Source organism: Pleurodeles waltl, chromosome 1_2, assembly GCF_031143425.1.
Source record: "Pleurodeles waltl isolate 20211129_DDA chromosome 1_2, aPleWal1.hap1.20221129, whole genome shotgun sequence".
NCBI classification, from domain to species: Eukaryota; Metazoa; Chordata; class Amphibia; order Caudata; family Salamandridae; genus Pleurodeles; species Pleurodeles waltl.
Genome location: NC_090437.1, coordinates 38,107,118 through 38,127,341, shown reverse-complemented (window position 1 = coordinate 38,127,341; position 20,224 = coordinate 38,107,118). Strand labels below are relative to the sequence as shown.

The following is a 20,224-nucleotide window of genomic DNA, read 5'->3' as shown; positions in this document are numbered from 1 at the left end:
ACACTACTGCTGACCCCAGGCACTGCTCTAGCCTCCTGCTGGTGAGCCTGGCTCAAGCAGAGGAAGGCAGAACAAAGGATTTTCTGCAAGTGAGAGGTGTGGCCACCTCCTCCTTGTATTAGGTGTCTAAGGACCGGGGTGGGAGGCGTTTGAGCTCCACCAGACTGCTTTGAGGGGGCACATTTGATGCCCTCCTTGCATAATCCGGTTTATACCGGTTCAGGAACCCTGGGTCCCTCTCTGGCGTGAAACTGCACAAAAGACAGAGCGACCACCCCCTTTCCAGCTCCTCCCTTAGGGAGGTGCACAGAGCTCTGACTGGTGGGCACTTGATTCTGCCATCTTGAAAACAAGATGGGCAGTGGCCCCTGGGAACATCTGACTTGTTATGCTAGTTAGATGATATCCCTGACCCCCTCTGAAAGGTGGGTCACTTCAGAGAGTGACCAACTGCCTTTTAGGGGTACCTAAGGTCTGTCCTGAGGGTGGGTCCTGAGATTCATTGACCAAGACCCAACAAGGAAAACTCTGCAAAATATCTAATGCTCCTGGCCTCTGGAAATGCTGCTGGTCTGCTTTGGATCCAAAACATGTCTGCTTCTGGTGTGAAGGCTCCAACTGCAGCATTGTTTTTTCTGGATTCTGCAAGAATTCTGCAACATCCAAGGCTGTGCAGTTTCCAGGGTCACAAGGACTCTGCTTGCACCTGGAAGCACAAAGGAATCTCCCTTGGAGTGAAGGAGTCTGTCCCCTGCATCTGCAGACATCTCAAGATAACGTTGACTGGCTGGTGGGTTCTGCTGTTATATCGAATATCGAAAGTCTTTGATTCAGAGGTGGTGAGTCTACGGCTTCCTCTGGGTCCTTCTTGTATTCTGACCGACTTGGGAGACTATGGGCCCCTGCTCTTGCCACTGGCCTGGAACCCCTGTGCATTGCGACTGTTGGTCTTTTCAAGGCTTGTTGACTCTTCATACAGGAGATCTTCGGGCACCCAGAACTCCCGGCCTTCAGCACTCTGCAACTTGAAGATCAGCCCCTGTCCTGCAACTTCTGCAACGAGGGACTTCTGTTTTGTTGTGCTGCAATGGCCTCCCTGTGACTTGTGACTCCCTGTGTCCATTGCCTGTGGGTCATTCTTGGGGAATCCAACAACTTCTGCTGGCCTTCCTGCATGCTGAGGTTAGGTTCACTATTTCACATTGCTCTTACTTAGTATTTAGTTGCGTCCACCCCTCTCCGCCTCTTCCCACCTCCTACCCAAAATAGGGCCCTGTACATTTTATGGTGTTTTTAAAAACAACTTTTGTAAATTTAACTTTTTGGAGTTTTACAGTATAAAAGAAGGAGAACAGCACATAAAAATCTTCAAAGACAAAAAAAAGGAAATACCTCACAATATCATAAGATAAAAACATATCACCTGTTTAGCTACTGATGGATAGCCTGACTGTATCTTACAATTCATACTGCACCCTGTCTCAAACCATATCTTTTCACAACTCTTATTAGAAAGTGTCCACTTCCTTTGCCCATTATAAACAACAGACTTAACATCCCATTGCGCCAATACAGAGTTTGCGGAACCAATCCCTGCTGATCCCGTTCAAACCATCCCATCTCTATTTGACATTTAATCAAAGTGTCAGGTTTTTATGTGAATCCCAAAACGGCATCCAGAGCTCTTCACCCTTCTTGAGTGCCCAATGGCCTTTCCTTTCATAGATTGCACTCTCAAGATTGAAAATAGCCAAGAGATGGGCAAATCATTGCTGAAAGGTAGAGGGATCCTTATTGAGCCCACAAAATGCAATACAAAGTTGAGCCACACCCATTGCTATAAATATAAATCTTTGTGCTACATCGGGAACCTTGTCATCGGCGAGCCCCAACTTAATAAGGAGTGGGGTTAGCCTGATATTGACGTTAAGACTGACTTACAAGAACTTATCTATCTCCTCCCTAAAGGGTTTGAGGACCGCGCAACTTCTGCACATGTGAGGAGCATCCGCTTTTAGATATTGACACCAAGGACAAGTGATACCCTCTTTCCTACCCAGGCTAGCAATGTTCTGGGGAGTATAATATAAATCGAAGATGGTTTTAGAATGCTGTGCCTGTTAGTTAGCGGAAATAAAAACTGTACAGCCTAATTTCAATGAGTCAAAGAAAGCCCGCTCCAATGCCCTCAGCACATCTTGCCACTTCTCTATGAATTTACCTATATCATCAGACTTGTATGTAGTCAAATGACCATAGTGCAGGGTGATCGTGCATGACTCCCCCACTAACCAGATGATCTAAAGTTTTACACCTCTGGAAACCTTTAGCTCCTCCCACCGTACCACTCAAAAAATCTTTAATTTGTAAAAACTTAAGAAAATCTTTACTGGGGATCCCAAAATTGTCTTGCAGTGTCGCAAAGGAAACAATTTTCTCATCAGAAACAAAAATCCCCCAATCTCTTAATGCCTCCCCTGCCCAGTTTGTCACCGGAATATCTTGTAAAGAGAGATTATTCCAAATTATTATGTAATAGTGATACCACCCTATCCCAAACTTCTTACTAATCGGAGCCCAAACTTTGTGGGCCCCCTGAAATAGCTTAAATCTGACTTTCTTAAAGTAGCTGAGTTTCACCTGTCTCAACAGACTTCCCCTGGATGTGTCCCCTAGCATAAGTTGATTTATCAAGGGTATAAGCTGCTCCCCTCCCTCCTTGTTAAAGAGAGGCTGTGGCCCAGTAATGTAAATTGAAGTCTGTAACTGCCCATCCCCCTCTCTCCCTAGATAGAGTTAAATACCGAAGAGCTCTTCTAGGCTTAGAATACGCAGAGATAAGCTGTGTCGCCACTCTTTTCATAGAGAAAAATAGCAGTTCTTGATCTCAAAAGTGATGGCCTGAATAAAGTTAAGTTTGGACAATAAAATCATCTTTAAAATTGTACACCTCCCCATAATTTTCAATTGAAGATTATTCAGTCTGATCAAGTCGCTGCTAACCTTTATCAAGGTTGATCCAAGGCTTGTTCCAACCAGCCTATCCAGGTCTGCAGTAATTGTAATTGTAATTGCTTCTTTTGTTACTGTGTCGTCTTGCAACCCAACTAAGTAATTGCAAACTACCTGAGTCTTGCTTTGATTAAGCCAGTAACTGGAAAACTGACCAAAGATTTGCACTGCCCCTTCTATCTGGGCTAGCGCTTCCACCGGGGTACGGGTAACCACAGCCACATCATCCCTATAGGCAAGCAGCTTGGTATCCCAGCCATGGAATTGCATAGGGCCTAACCCAAGGACTTATGTTATTTTCCGAATAAAAGGATCTATATGCTATGTAAATAACATTGGGGAGCATGGACACCCCTGCCTGATCTTTGAATCCAGATTATATTGGACTGCCCTCCACGTACTAACACCCTAGCCCTTGGTTTTTGATATAATACCTGCATGGCCCTAATTTATCCTGCCCCTATTCTGGACCACCCTGTGACATACCAAAGGTAAGCCCAGTTGGCCCTATTGAAAGCCTTTTCTGCATCAAGCAAAATTAAGGCCATAGAGGATCTTGTCACTAAATGCTGCATTGAAGAGGGATGTCACAGGGTGAATGTGATCCCTGGGATGAAGCCATGCTGCCAAGGAGTCACTAACTTACTGATAACCAAGCTTAACAACGTGGCAAGAAGTTTAGTGTACAATTTTGCATAACTATTGATTAACTGGTAGCTTGCCTTTCTTGGGAAAAACTATGATATTGGCTGTAGTCCAGGAGTCCAGGGGGATACCCCATTCTGTATTAGACCAAAAGTGGTAGGTAAATCTGATTGTAGATAAGGCAGGAAGGTTTTATAGAATGCAAGCAGTATATTATAAGCTGCCACCACCTTCCATGAAGGAAGGTCCCTTAAAAATGCCCGCAGCTCCTCCAGGGTGAAGGATGCATCAAGTAGCTGTTTGTCCTCCTCCCCCAGAGTTTCGAAAGAAATAGAATTTTAAAAATCACATAAATCCGCCCCAACATCATCCATTTTATATAGACTCTTAGTACTCTTAGTACCCCCTGAACACCTCTCTAACACCAACATCATTAGCCACCCTTTTCCTACTTGAGACTAGTTACTGCTCTAATTTCCCTTTGTGAAGCCCTTTCCCTTGCACAAACCGCCAACTGATGCCCGACCCGTTCGCTATACTCATAGCTCGCGGATCTCCAGGCCAAGAATTTGGCAGTGGCTAGATTACTGCAGATCTCCAGAATTGCTGCTTTTGTGACCTGTACCTGACTAAGGGCGAGGTCTACATTGTTCCCAGAGGATGATGCAGATACTAGGTGAGCTTCTCCCAGACCCTCATACAATTCCACCTGATGCTGCCTCTCTTCCTTTTGCCGCCTCAGCCCAGTCTAGGGCTAGCTGCTGCTGCAGCCTCAGCTTGGCCTCTTCCAATCTCATTAGCCTGAGCTCCCTGCATAGTGACTCCTCACCTGAAGTTGAGCAGTGTGTCTCCTCAGAAAACGAGGAGACATGCGAGTGAGAAGAGGAGGATATTTCCCTATTCTTAGTTAGTCTCTCAACCAACTCTCTGGACATGGCTTCTCCTCCCACTACCAGTAGTTCTCCCAGCAGGGCTGGGGGGGGGGTTACTAGGAGCTCTCTGATACTCTAAGGCACCCTATTGACCATCCTCAGTGTCTAGATCCTGTCTTTCTAACACTGGGGGACTAGAGTCTGCATCTTCCTCCTCCTCATCCTGGCTACCAGCATGGTCCTGGTTTTCCTGGAGGAGCAGGCCCAGAAGTAGTCTCTTGTCAGGGTTCCTGCCTGTCTTTAGGTTCCTTTCAGAGGACAATTCCCTGAGCTGCGGGAAAATTAGACCCACATATGGCGAGTCCATGGCCTGGGATGTGTTCCCCACTAAAGACATGGTGTGTTGTTAGAGTGGTGTAGGTGTTCCTAACTACCCTAACTCTTAGTCTCCCTGCAGAAGTTTGGAGCAAGAGCTATGGCTTAACCCCTAGCTTTACCTATACGTAAGAGACTAAGTCCCTGATACTAAGTACAGTGTGTACCCCTAGTCAGTAAGTGGTCTTTCCTGTGGAAAGTACCAAGTGACAGAGTGGTAAGGCAATTGAGAGTGCTTACCCCACCGCTGCACCACCAGTGTATGAGGCTTACCTGGTGTGTGGTGGGTACCTAAGGTACTTATACCATATTCCAGGTATCCCCTATTAGCGTAGTGTAGGCAGTGTCTAGAAGTCATGTTTTCTAGAGGTAGCTGTGGAGGAGCAGCCAAGGCTTATCTAGGAGACATGCAAAGCTCATGCATTATCACTGTAGTCACTCAGCACTTACACACATGAAAGAAAACACTCACTGTTACAGAAATAAAGGTACTTTATTGTAGTGACACAATTACCAAAAAGTACTAGCGGCAACCCTCCAATACGAGGTAAGTAACACATTAGATATGTACACTAGTAATGAGAAATATGCATAACAATAGACAATAGTGACTCTAGGGGGAGTCCAAATCGTATACTAAAAAAAATATGGAATGCAACTGCAGGACCTCCACTTACGTAGGTGAAATCTGTAGAGGGGAGTTGGGGGAACTAGGAAACTCCAAAGGTAAGAACCACTGTGTAGCCCCCTCCACCCCCCACACCACCCTGACCAGGAAGCAAGGAGTAAATTACTGGATTTTCCCCAAACCAAAGAGGCCCACTGTAAGAGGACATAGGAGTCGCAGAGGAGGCCATGCAGCACAACTGAAGAAGGGTCTCACGCTGCAGGAGAAGCACACAGAGGGCTGTCTCTCACATGGAAGAGTGCTTGGGGCTGGGGCTACACGGAGCCCAAAGATCCTTTGAAAGAGATGCCAACAAGCCTTGATAGCTGCAAAAGACACAGTGCATGTGGGTGTTGTCCTGCGTAGGAAGGCACAGGCTTACCTTCACCAAAGTTGGACAGCTGACAGAGAGGACCAAGGGGACTTCTCCAGGACACCTGTTGTGATGCAGGATCCGCACAGCTCAGGATGAGCGGAGATCCACGCAGCTGGTCATCGTTGCAGTTGGTGCCTGCGAATGCAGGGGAGTGACTCCTTCACTCCAAGGGAGATTCCTTCTTCCTTTTCGTGCAGACTAAGGCTTGCCCCCCTCAGAGGATGCACAGCTGAGGAAATGTTGCAGAAGCTGGAAGGAGCCGGAAAAACAATGCTGCAAGTAGTCCTTGTCGTGTATGCAGATTGTCGGTTGCTGGAGGGTCCAGTCGCAGTTCCAGTGGCCATAAGTTGAAGTAGAGGTTGCAGAGGAATCGTGCTGAAATCTTCCAAGCCGAATCCAAGGACTCACCCAAGAGGGAGACCCTAAGTAGCACTGGAAGGGGGTTGGTCACCTAGCCAGGTGACCACCTATCAGGAGGGGGCTGTGACGTCACCTGTCTGACCTGGCCACTCAGATGCTCCCAGGGGCCTCTGCCCACCTTGGATTCAAGATGGCAGAATTAAGGGACCCTCTGGAGGAGCTCTGGGCACCACCCCTGTGGTGGTTATGGACAGGGAAGTGGTCACTCCCCTTTCCGTTGTCCAGTTTTGTGCCAGAGCAGGGACTTGAGGCCCCTGAACCAGTGCAGACTGGTTTATGAAAGGAGGGCACCGAATGTGCCCTGCAGAGCATACCAGTGGCTTGGGGAGGCTACCTCTCCCAAGCCATGTAACAGCTATTTCTAAAGGAAATTCTCTGTTCTGCCTTACTGGGCTTGAGCTGATCAAGCAGCAGGAGGACAGAAACCTGTCTGAGGGGTGGCAGCTTCTTGGGCTGCCTGGAAAACCCCAGAAAGCTGGTAGGAGCAATACTGCAGGTCCTCTAAGGAGCCCCCAGAGTGCATGAGATCATACTTTCAATACTGGCAGCAGTATTGGGGTGCGATTCCGACTTGTTTGATAGAAAACATGCCTAGGTTCAGGGTTACCATTATGTAGCAGGACATAGCTAGTCACCTATGTCCGTTACACTCATAAAATGCCGGACCTCCACTCAAAAAGGCCATGAAAATGGAACTGAAGTTCGTGGGGGCACCTCTGCTGGTGCAGGGGTGCCCACACACAGGTACTAGCCCTCTGGGCTAGGAGGGTCTACCATACGGGTGACTTACAGTGATCTGGTGCAGTGACCTGTAGTGAAAAGGGTGCATGCACCCTTTCATGCAGGCTGCAATGGCAGAACTGCAGATAAACTTTACATGGGCTCCCCATGGGTGGCATAATACATGCTACAGCCCATGGGGGACACCTGGTACTCCAATGCCCTAGGTATCAAATACTAGGAACGTATATGGAGTCACCGATATGCCAGATGTGGGGTGTTTGTGGCGCAAGCAACCGATTTTAAACAGAGAGAGCATAGCCACTGGGGTCCTGGTTAGCAGGATCTCAGTGCACACAGTCTAAACATGACAACAGGCAAAAAGTAGGAGGACCCATGCCAAAAAGAAGGACGTTCCTACACAACCACCCTCCCTCCCCCTAAATAAGGACAATAAGACAACCTTTGCCCAGTTGAGTCTTCATTGTCTAAGTGAAAATATCTGGAGAGTCCATCTGCATTGGAGTGGTTTCTCCCAGATCTATGTTCCACTGTATAGCCCATTTCCTTGTAGTGAGATGGACCATCTCAACAATTTGTGATTTTCACCTTTCATTTGCTTAAGCCAAAGGAGGGTCTTGTGGTCTGTTTGAACAAGGAAGTGAGTGCCAAACAGGTATGGCCTCAGCTTCTTCAAGCCCCAGACCATAGGAAGGCTTCCCTATCAATGGCTCACTAACATTTTTCTCTGGGGGTCAACCTTCTACTTGTAAAAGCAACAGGTTGATCATGGCCCTCTTCATTAAGTTGTGAAAGTACTGCCCCCTATCCCTGCCTCAGAAGCATTGTATGTACAATACATTGTTTTGAATAGCCAGGGCTTCTTAGAATGGGAGCAGAGCACATGGCCTGTTTCAGGTCATCAAAGGTTTTCTGCCAGCTAGCTGTCAACTTTTTGGATGGCACATTTTGGATGTGAGGAATTTGAGGAGGTTAAAATTGAGCCATACTCTTCTATGAACCTCCTGTAGTACCCAGGGGGCAAAAATTGAGCCATACTCTTCTATGAACCTCCTGTAGTACCCAAGCAGGCCTAAGAAAGCTCTGACTTTAGTTTGAGTGGTAGGGGCAACCTAATCTATAATGGTTTGGATCTTGCCCTGCAGTGATTGAATTTGGCCTCCACCTACCGGGTGGCCCAAATAAACCACGTTTCCCTACCCTATCCAGCATTTAGATGCCTTGATAGTGAGGCCTACCTTTTCTATGGCTTCTAGCACAGTTTCAAGGTGGACCAGGTGATCCTCCCAGGGGGAGCTAAAGACGGCTATATCATCTTGATAAGTTGCACTGAAGCAAAACCAAAGGGCATCATTGTGAAGTGCCAATGCCCACTAGGTGTTGAGATTCCTGTTTTGGCTATTGCATTTTCAGATAACTTGATCTGTCAATGTCCTGCTGTCAAGTCAAATGTACTGAAATACTTGGCTGCAGCCAAAGTATCTGTCAGTTCACCTGCCCTTGGAATTGGATTGGCATCAGTCCTAGCTAGTGACTGCATTGATTCCTCTGTAATCAACACAAAACCTAATTTCTCTTTTTCTTTTCTGGGAATGAGGCTTGGGTACCAAAACTACATGACTAGCCCAAGGGCTGCCTGAAGACTCAATGACTCTCAAATCAAGCATCTTTTGCACTTCTGCTTTGATTACATTCTCTGACATGGTGAGGCTGCCTATATATTTTGCTTTTTGAAGGCAGACCGTCACCTTTGTCAATGTCAGTTCACACCAGGTGGTTTGTCCAGGTTTCAAAGAGAAAAGTTGAGCGAACTGACTGAGGAGGTTTCTGCAGTCAGATTGTTGTAGGTCAGGGAGGCGGTCAGCAGGGACTACTCCCTCCACCAAACCATCAACTGGGTTGTGGAAGAAGAGGTCAGGGAGAGGGTACTCTCTTCTTCCGGACCATCAGTGGCCAGGAGCGAAATCATGTCTGCTCTGTCATAGTAAGACTTCAGGCGATTCACATGAAGCACGCTGTGGGGGCTTCTAGGAGTGACCAGGTCAACCAGATAGGTGACATCACCTTTCTTCTCCACAGTGGTGAGGGGAAACTCCACTTACCTTGGAGTGCTCTGGGAGCTGCTGGCTACAGGACCCACACTTTGTGTTCTGGCTGATAAACAGTCAGCACAGCCTTTTGGTCATGTCACTGCTTCTGCAGTTCTTGGCTGGCCTCAAGGTTTTTGCTTGGCCTCTTCATGTACTCTGCCATTCTAGATCAAAGGCCAAGTACATAATCTATTATGTCTTGTTTGAGAGGTTGCTCCCAACCCTCTTTCACAAGAGCAAGTGGATCCCTAACTGGGTGCCCAAACAGAAGCTCAAATGCACTGTAGCCCACTCCCTTCTGTGGAACTTCCCTATAGGTGAAGAGGAGGCAAGGCTATAGGACATCCCATCTCTACCTGAGTTTTTTTTTTTTAGAGAGTGCTATTATCATGCCTTTTAAGGTTTTGTTGAACCTTCCAACTTAACCATTTGTTTGTGGATTGTGGGGGGTAGTGAATTTATATGTGACACCATACTCCTTCCACATTGCTTTCAGGTGTGCAGACATGAAGTTTGTACCTTTGTCTGAGACCACCTTCTTAGGAAAACCCACTTTGGAGAAAATACCCAGGAGGGCCTTCGCCACTGCAGTGACTGTAGTGGTCCTAAGGGGAATGGCTTCTGGGTCCCTGGTGGCATGGTCCATCACCAGTACAAATCTGATCACAGATGTAGTTGGAGGGTCTAAGGAGCCACAAATGTGTATCCCCACCCTTTCAAAGGGTACCCCAACCACTTGTAGTGGTATGAGGGGGGCCTTTGGAATGCCACCTCCCTTGCCACTGGCTTGGCAGGTCACACAGGAGCGACAAAGGTCCTTTGTGTCCTCAGACATATGAGGCTAGTGAAAGTGAGAGAAATCTGTCTTAAGTCTTGCTTTGCCACAAATGGCCTGCAAGGGGAATATCATGTGCCAAGGTGAAGAGCTCCCTAAACTTTTGAGGAATGACCAACCTCCTGGTGGTACCAGGTTTGGGGTCCCTTGCCTCAGATTAAAAGAGGCCATTGTCCTAGTAGACTCTCTCATAGGCTTTCTAGAGAAGGACAGGTCTGCTGTTCCAGGCTAAGTTCTTCCCTGGTGGGTCTTCTTGCTCCTTAGAGCTCAGATGTATCAGTTTTCAGCTCCTCTTGTGTAGGTTTTATCCAAGGGGCAGATTCCTGTCCTTGAGGAGTGGGATCTTCACTTGAAGCCTGGACAAGGGATAATCTCATACCTTGCCTGCCTTTAGTTTTTGGACGTCTCCTGGGCCATTCCTCCAGGGCTCCTTGCTCTCCATGTTTCTTGGCCAGTGCTGTTAGTACAAAAATGGGCCCAGGGATGCCGAGCATTGCTGCATGGGCTTCCAACTCCACTTCAGCCCAGGCTGAAATCTCAAAATCATTGCCCAGTAACCTCTCTACAGGCAAGTCAGAGGCTGCCACAATTTTCTTTGGGCCTGTAGCAGCACTCTCCTTCCCCCCCTCCCCCCAAATAACTTCAACAACAGCCATTGGGTTGGCACTGAGTGTTGTTGTATGCGTCAGTATCTTAAGTGTGACCGAGAAGGTGGTGTTCAGGAAAGACTAGGGGTGGAAGTGGTAGTGCTATAGCAGGCTTTGTGCTATTTTTAGGACAGGTCACCTGCCCTATGGCCTTTTTGTTCATAGATGTAGCACCAGGGTTTCTTTTAGGAAGAGTAAGAGGATTTAGACCCACCCCCAGAAGAGTTTTGTGTGCCTGATGAAGACTCTGGCCCTAATTATGATAATGGCGGTAAATGCCGCCTAATGTCGCTGCGAAGGCCGCCAAAAGACCGTTGATGCGGCTAACATCCATCCGCCAAATTATGATCACAGACGGATTTCCGCCACAGGAAGGGTGGAAATCCGGCTGTGGCCGTACTGGCAGACGGAGTTAAGGTGGCGATGCTACCAAGCAGCAAGCTACAGCAGTGCCACGCCAGTAGTCCGCCGCCAGCCGTATTATGTCAAATAATACGACCTGGCGGTCTTCTGCTGGCGGACGCTGTTGGCGGAAGCCGTGCCCATCCCATCCCCTGCCGGAAGACCTCCTGGATGCAGGTAAGTCAGGTTTACGGAAGGGGAGAGGGTGTGTTATGTGGTTAACCCAAAACCTTCAATGAGAACATCCTTGAGTGACTGCTAGGTGCCTGCATCTTCCTCTCTGGTAGTGATGAGTTTCTCCGTACCCTTGTCAGTAAGGGAAAACCACAAGAGGGACCTTCTGTACTCTATGGGCCCTCTCCAAGGCAGTGATCCACTTCTGGATATCATCCCCAACCTTGTACAGTGGGTTTGTTTTGCTGAAATTCCTGGAGTCATAGGAGTCCTCCCTAATCCTAGTTTCTCTAAAGCTGTTGCTGCCACCATGGGGTATCAACCCATAATTCTGTCTTTCCCTCTCCACTGCCAAGGCCTCCCCATATAGGGCTAACTGTTGCTACTGCAGCCTCAGCCTGGCCTCGTCTAGCCCCAATTTGCTGAATTCCCTATATAGGGACTCCCTCTCTGAGCTACAGTGGTTAGTCTAATCAAATACTGCTAAAATATGGGTATGTACAGGTGAGGAGGCTCTACCCCTCCTCCTGGAGACCCTTTGCACTAATCCGAAGGGAGTACAATTGGACCTACTGGTGTGTCCTCCCTTTTCACAGCCATGGGTGCTCCCTACATGACTGGTGTGCTCCCCAGTTTCTTCCTGACCCTCTCCAGTGAGATCTATGTTTACTCTGCCTAATACTGAAGGGTCAGTCTCTACCTCCTGCTCTTCCTGACCTGCTATGTTCTGGCCATCAGCCTGGAGGAGCAATCCCAGGAGTAGTGACTTGCTGGGATTTCTCCCTATCTTTAGCTTCCTAGAAGCACACATCTCCCTCAATACTTTAAAGGTACAGGCCTCATTCTGTGATTCTGAGGTCTTAGCTATGTCTCCTGCTGTAGATGTGTTACCTAGGGTAGTGAGGATGCATCTGCCTACGTCAAGGTGTTAGATTTCCTAAAAGTTTAGAGAAAGGGCTATTCTAGACCCCCAGTTTACCTAATCTAGAAGTCTAAAAATCTAGACTACCAAGTGTAGTGTGTCCTAAAGACTAGTAGTGACCTTTCCTATGGAAAGTCACTTGTGACAAAGTGGTAAGGCAATTACAAGTGTCTTATCCCACCGCTTCACCACCAATGTAGGAGGCTGGCCTCATGGGTGGTGGACACCTATGGTGTTTACACCTTATACCAGATCCAGGCAGCCCTTATTAGTAAGTGCTACAGTGTTAGGAAGGCAGGGCTCTCTACTGGTAGCTGTGGTGAGCAGCCAAGATTGAGCTAGGAGTGTAAAGCACTTGCAAAACCACAGTAGTCACACAGTCACTTATCACTTCACACATGAAAGGAACCACACAGTGTTGGAAAAATAAAGAGACTTTATTATAGTAACACTGAACTAGAATACTATAGGCAATCCCCCCTCTCTGGAGGTAATAGACACAAAATATACACAGGTAAGTACTTGGAGTTAGCATAGAAATAGCAAGATATTTCAAGGGCCCAGTTGGGGGGGCGAGGGCTGGGGGGGACAAACCATATACTAAAATACTAGAATGCGAGAATAGGTCACCCCCAGAGGATTTAGAGTAGTTTGCCAAGGGCTGGGAGAGTATGGAACCCCAAGAGGAGTACCTAGAAGACCCCCAGCGACCAGTAGAGCAGAGGTAAGTTACCTGGTCATCCCAAAGGCTCACATGAGAACTTCGAATTGGAAAAATGCAAGAACAGGACCAGACTGGTGGAACCCAAAGGTGTATTCCAGATGAAGAGGACCTGTAAAAGAAGGGGACAGAGCCTAGTCCACGCAGGAGTTTAGAGGCAGGGCAGGAGGCAATGTCCACCCTTCTGTGGGTGAAGATCCCTGACGACAGTGATGGGTAAAGGCCTTCTGCGGAGTCCAGGAGCTGCAGACGAATATCTGAAGTAGTCTAGGAGCATTTGACCCCTAGAGGGGATTTCAGGTTGCCCTGAGAAGAAAGAAGAGCCAGCATAAGCAGTCAGAGCCCCTCCAGGCAACCCACTGGCAGCACGCACAGTAAGTCACAGTGAGGTCCAGTCAGCACACCTGAAGAGGAGTCTCACGTTGATGGAGCAGCAGAGAGGAGACTGTCCTTGCAGAGGTGGTGTGCTGGGGGCTGGGGCTACTGGGAGCCTGAAGATCCGTCGAATCAGAAGTCAACAAGCATTGGTTGCTGCAACAGTCAAGGTGCACAGGTATTCTCTCTTGGAGGAAGTGGAAAGGGCTCACGGTCTCCCAAGTTGGACAGAAGGCAGAGAGGACCGCTCAGAATCGCCACCTGTTTTGGAGAGTCTTCACAAGTCCATAGGGGACAATATATCGCAGCAGCAGGACATTTTTGACTTAGGTGCCTGCGGATGTAGGGGAGTGACCCCTTCACTCCAAGGGTGGTTCCTACTTGCTTTCTTTGTGCAACTGAACTCCTGCCGACCCTAGAGGATGCACAGCCATGGAAATGTTGCAAGTTGCTAACAGGAAACACAGAAACAATGTTGCAAGGAGAGATCTTCTCAGTGTTGCTGTCTCGTTCACATCCTTTGGAGTCCAGCTCCGGTTCTGGTGGTCAGGAGCAGAAGATGTGTTTGCAGAGAGGTCCAGGTAGAGTCTTGCATGCCGAATCTGGGGACCAGACCGCAAGGGAGTCCATAACTAGCCCAAAAGGGGCTTGGTCACTCTCTGCGGTGACAGCCTATTAGAGGGGGTCACTGACGTCATCTACCTAACCTGACCAGTCAGATGCTCCCAGGGACCTCTACACATCTTGTCTCCAAGATGGCAGAATCAAGTGGCCATCTGGCAGAGCTCTGGGCACCCGCCTGGAGTGGTGATGGACAGAGGAGTGGTCACTCCCCTTTCCGTTTTGCGCCAGAGCAGGGCCCAGGGGTCCCTGGACTGATGCAAACCGGATTATGAAAGGAGAGCACCAAATGTGCCCTTCAAAGCAATCTAGTGGTATGGGGAGGCTACCCTTCCCAGCCCATTAACACCTATTCCCAAGGCAGAGTAAGTTGCATCCCCTCTCCCACAGGAAATCCTTTGTTCTGCCTTCCCCTGCTTGAGCTGGTCAAGCAGCAGGAAGGCAGAATCCTGTCTGAGGGGCTGCAACAGTGTGGGCTGCTCTCAGACCCTGAAAGACTGGTAGGAGCAGTACTTTGGGGTCATCTAAGGAGCCCCCAGAGTGCATGGAATCATGCCACCAATACTGTCATCAGCATTGGGGTATGATTCCATGTTTGATACCAAAGATGCCTAGGTTTGGAGTTACCATTATGTAGCTGAGCTACACAGTGACGTATGGCCAGTACATAGCTAAAATTGCTTACCTGCGCTTAAGAAGACCAAGGGATTAAAATTGGAGTTATTAGGGGCAACTCTGCTCAATCAGGGGTGCCAACACACACAGGGACCTGCACCCTGCCCTTTGGGCTTGAAGGGTGTACCATAGGGGGTGACTTATAGTGACCTGGTATAGTGACCAGCAGTTAAAGAGTGCATGCACCTTTTCACTCAGGCTGCAAATAGCATGCCTGCAGACACAGTTTGAATGGGCTCCCAGGGGTGGCATAATACATGCTGCAGCCTATGGGGGACCCCTGGTGTACTAAGGGCCTGGGTACCTAGGTACCATATACTAGGGACTTACAGTGGAGGATTCAATGTTATCTCCCTTAACATCGGACAAATTGATCTTGCAGAACATACATAAGAGCTATTCCCTCATCTTCCAGTCTTTCTCTCCCCCAGTGCCTCCCTCAAAAGAACGGCTGATGGAGGATCACTTATGTTTGCTTCGCGAGGTAGTTGCAGCTCTCTTTGCTAAGGGAGCCATAGAAAGGTTCCCGATATTAGAAGTAGGCAGTGGTTATTATTCCAGATGCTTTCTAATACCCAAAAAGAGCAAGGGTCTTTGCCCTGTTGTGCATTTATGGGACGTCAGTCTCTTCCTCAGAAAGGAGAAGTTAAAAATGCTTACTCTAGCTCAGATCTTGTCTGCCTCAGACTAAGGAGACAGGATTGTAACGTTGGACTTTCAGGGTGCGTATTTGCATATCCCCTATTGCCTGCCCATAGACGTTGCCTGGGGTTCAGGGTGGGCCACGAGCACTTTTAGTTTACCGTGCTACCCTCCGGCCTCACCAGTGCCCCTCGGGTGTTCACCAAAATTATGGCAGCAGTTGCAGGTCATCTACGCAAGTTAGGGGTTTCAGTCTTCTCCTACCTGGACGACTGGCTGTTAAAGGCTGTCGTCCCCCACCTTCAGACTACGGCAAACCTCCTGCATTCGCTGGGGTTCACTATAAATGTACTGAAGTCACACCTGCTCCCTTTCATCGGAGCTGGTCTGGACACAGTGCAGATTCAGGCCTATCCTCCCAAGCAGCGAGTTCAGGATATTTAGCTTATGATTCCGATGTTTCGGCCTCAATCCTGGATTTCGGTGAGACAAACTCTGAGGCTGCTGGGCCTCATGTCCTCCTGCATGCTGTTAGTATAACATGCCAGATGGCATATGAGTGGTCTGCGGTGGGGCCTGAAGTTCCAGTGGGCGCAGCATCAGGGAAATATCTCCGACACTGTTCAGATTTCAAAGGGAACTGCAAAAGAACTGCAGTGGTGGTTAAAATAGACTTCTCTCTCTTCCCCTACCAGATTTTACAGTACAGACAGATGTGTTACTGCTGGGATGGGTCGGCCATCTGGGAGAGGTGGTGATCAGAGGTCTATGGTCTTGGGTGGAATCCGGGCTCTATATCAATTTACTGAGCTCTGGGCAATCTGGCTAGCTTGCCCCTTTGGACATGGCTGGAACTGCAGGGCATATATAACCCTGGTCTTTCAACACCTGACAGGTTCTCTGAACACCAGGGCAAACAAACTCAGCCATCGATGCCTAGCAGATCACGAGTGGCTTCTCCATCCAGAGGTGGTACAAGAACTTTTTCAGCAGTGGGGAGCGCCTCGGTTAGATATTGCGCATTGGAGTTTCCAAGGCGCCACTTGCTCGTGATGCTTTTCATCATTATTGGAGCTCAGGAGTTCTCAAGAAGATCAGGAACGATCGGGCCCAAGTAATCCTGGTGGCTTCGGACTCGGTGCAGTGAGTCTGGTATCCCGAGCTTTTGAAAACGAGCATTGATCCTTCAATCAAGCTGCCCCTTCGGGTAGATCTTCTTTCTCAGCAGCAGGGGAACGTTCTCTACCCGAAAATGTGAACTCTGTGTCTTCATGTCTGGAGATTGAGCGGCGGCGGCGGTTGACAACCTTCGACCTTCCTCCCCAAGTCTGCAAAGTTATTCCGGCAGCCAGGCATCCCTCCACCAAGATGCTATACGTCTACCATTGGAAACACTTTGTATATTATTTTACAGAAAGATTGATTGATCCTCTTTCTGCTACTCTCTAATATTCTTCTCTTTATCTTGTCCCTTGCCCAGCAGGGCTCTGCTTTGGGCACTCTGAAGGGATATCTTTTTGCCTTAAAGGCTTTTCTTCGGCTGCCTGATCAGCCTTTTTTATTCAAATCTCTTATAAATAGATTCCTTAAAAGGCTTGTACATATGTTCCCTCCTACGCCCTTTCTCATGCCTCAGTGGGACTTAAATCTGGTTCTCACCTATCTTATGTGTGCTCCTTTCAAGCCTCAGCACAACTGTGCCCTCCGGTTGGTCACCATCAAGGCAGCCTTCTTAGTGGCAATAACATCTGCCAGGAGAGTGAGTGAGATGCAGGCTCTCTCGTCAAAACCTCCATATCTCACCATGTTTGGCACCGGTGCCTCTTTTCTCCCTAAGGCGGTGACCCCATTTAACGTGGTTCAGCACATCACCCTTCCCCACCCTCTTTGCTCCACCGCATCCCTCTAAGGAAGAGGAGCGACTCCTTTGATTGCACCCAGAAAGAACATTTTCGTTCTACCTAGACCACACAAAAGAGTTCCAGGTAGATGACCAATCCTTTATGGGGGAGCAAAGAAAGGTCGGGCAGTGCAGAAACTAATCATTTCACGCTGAGTTGTATTCTGGATAAAAATATGCTATGCTCTGGCCAAAATACAGCCTCCTTAGGGCTTGAGGGGCTCATTTCACTAGGGGCAAAGATTCTACCACTGCGTTAGCAAGAGGTGTACCAGTCCTGGACATCAGGCTGCAACGTGGGCGTCTGCACACGTTTGCCAAATGCTACTGCCTGGACAGTCAGATCCGCAGAGATGGGCACTTTACCTCTTCGGTCCTGCAGGACTTTTTAGTTTGAGGACAGTTTGTCCACAGCTCATCACCAGGAGGTTATGGTTTGGGTATCTACTCAAAAAGTAAGGAATCTGCAGCTAGAAGTCACTATCTGATGAACACATAACTTACCTTTGGTAATGCATTATCTGGTATAGACTCTATCTAGCTGAAGATTCATTACACCCCACCCATGCCTCCTGCTCTGTAGACTCATTTCCTAGGGTTAAGGATTGTCCCTTTCAGGACCCTAGCTTTTTCACACTGGCAAAACGGTCTGTTGTTTCCATGACTGAAAAGTACTGATATACACTTGTCTGGGTGGTTCCTTTATAGGCGACCGTGACGACAGTGCTCGCAGGGTGTTGCTCAGAAAATGTTCTGGATTCCAAGCTAATGTCTGGAAATTCTAAAGGTGAGGAATCTGCAGCTAGTTAGAGTCTCTACCAGTACCAGAGAATGTGTTACCGAAAGTAAGTAACTTGTTCTTTAATTTCATGTTTTTTGGTGTTGTGCTCTGAAATTGAAAGTGTAGCATTGTTATTTTTCCACAGTGGAAGTGGTCCAGTCCCTTCTCGGACTGTAAGGATGATCTCTCATAAAGACCAGCCTGTTCATTTTGATTTGTGTCAATCAGGTATGTACTTCAGTGTTGTTGTTATTTTTTTTTTTATCAAAAAGAGTTTTTGAGCAGTACACCCTAAGTTGTGATCTGATTTTGTTTTTTAAATACAAACTGAAATGTACCTGTAGTATTTTCTAGAGAAACAAAAATGTTACTTTTGGTAACCTGTTCTGATTTTACCTGTTTTAAATTCGAGCTTTGAAATATGCCTGTAGTATTTTCTATGGGAGGAAAAATACAAAGTTAGTTACTTATGTTAACAATTCTAATGTATACTGTAGCTTTCCACAGAGTCCTCATCTTATTAATGCTTCCTGTTTAATTAAACAGGACCTGGAAACTTTTTTCGAAAGCAGTCTTCCTCACCACCTCTTTGTCCGATTTGAGACTTCACTTGCACTGCACAGCCAGGATGCGATGACAGTGTCACATATTTTGGGCTGCTTGCCTTTCTGGTGTCATATTCCAACTTTTTCCACGCCAAATCAAAGTGTGTTGTGACAAACCAAATAGCTAAACTACAGACAATGAAAATAATGATTGCATACCTTAAAACCTTATTGGGAGTACTACGAATGTGGCAGTGTAGAATGGAAGACAATGAGAAATATTTGGGTAGATATAGCCTTCACAAATAATATTATTACCAAAGGTAGGAAATGTTCTCCTTGTGATGGATACTTCTTCGTTCAGATTACTCACCTTATCAATTAGTCCAACACCAGTACCCACTGGGAGGCAGACCAACATAGTTTTTAGCCAAGGATATTATGCAATACAGCCCTCACCTAGTAGCCATCACTCAACGCCTGAGACTCCAAACAGTAATGGTTAGTAAAAGTATGGTGAGAAAAGCAAGTAGCCTCCTCGTAAGTGTTAGCTTCCAGCACAAGTCTGGTGAGATGGAAGTTACCATAGTTACAGTAGAATAAGCACAAATGCTAGGTGGAGGGTGTTTATTAGTACAGAATATATATATTTTTTTAATTTTGTTTTAATTTTCAACTGCCATGCGGTATAAGATGAAATAATAATCTTTGGTGAGGTATATGGTTGACAAGTGTAATCAGTATATGTTCTCAGCTAATATGGCTGTAGTCAGTAAAATTTCAAAATCCATTATGTTAAATACTGCGAAAAGGAAATACAGCAGTAGTCCCAACTCCTGCACCCCCAATCTGTACAAAATCACTCCTGTACATTATTACAAGTGTACAGGATTGTCCCACACAGTGCAACATGCACATATGCAATCATGCTGGAGGCATCCATTGTCAAGTATGTGCTATTGCCAAAGACCCCCACTTCCTCTTCCACAGCCACTCCGCTATCACCTGGTCCGGCAAGAAATGCTTGCATGTATCCTTCGGGTCATTGTGTATCAACATGAGTTTGTGATATGCATTGCGTAGTACCATAAGCCACAGGGCCGGCTCCTGGGCGGTGCGACTGGTGCCACCGCTAAAGGCATCTGCCACCACGTTCCTTACCTCCATCAATTTTCAACAATTAAAATGTCAAGATAACTCCTGTGGTTAATGGCCCTTCTGGAGAGAGATCAAGTTTTGTCCAGTGGAAGTTTTAACTCATCAAAAGGTAACACAGAAGGTTCTAATGCCTGCTGCAAAGAATGGGTACTATGTAGATCACAAAGTACATATAATGTAAATAGGCCAGTGGCTTACTGCTTTTGTTGGAAATATGTTATAGTTAATTGCAGTTTATGAGTTAAAATCATAACATAGAACCGTGAACTGGAAACAGTCATCAAAGAGCTGTGTGGAAACCTCAAGGTATAGATTACAGCGTTACAATTTGTTTCCTAGTGTTTCATTATCCTTATGTTGCTAAAACGGTTCAGTTGGGTAGAGATCAACTTATATCAGTAAAAACAACAGCCAACTATGGTGGTACTTTTGAAATTCTGAGTTTGTGCTTCTCCAGATCAAGCACTCAAACTATGCTGCCTACCAATATGGATGACATGACTCCTACACCTTGTAGTCCTCTGTCCTATGTAACATTTCCTATATACTGATCTGTACACATATGATTGATTTGCTTCTGCATAATATGTTGTTATGTAAAGTGTTCTGACACTCTACACTATTATGA

At 47.2% G+C, this 20,224-nt stretch overlaps 1 protein-coding gene across 3 annotated transcripts in view; it reads left to right on the top strand.

Moving 5' to 3' along the window:
- The window catches only part of CENPC (centromere protein C), a 904,489-nt gene that overhangs the window by 539,133 nt on the left and 345,132 nt on the right, over positions 1-20,224 (top strand). For all 3 annotated transcript variants that reach the window (XM_069235766.1, XM_069235758.1, XM_069235777.1), the window contains exon 18: positions 18,039-18,121. In XM_069235766.1, the coding sequence (XP_069091867.1) occupies positions 18,039-18,121 (83 nt within the window). The remainder of the gene's footprint in view (positions 1-18,038; positions 18,122-20,224) is intronic.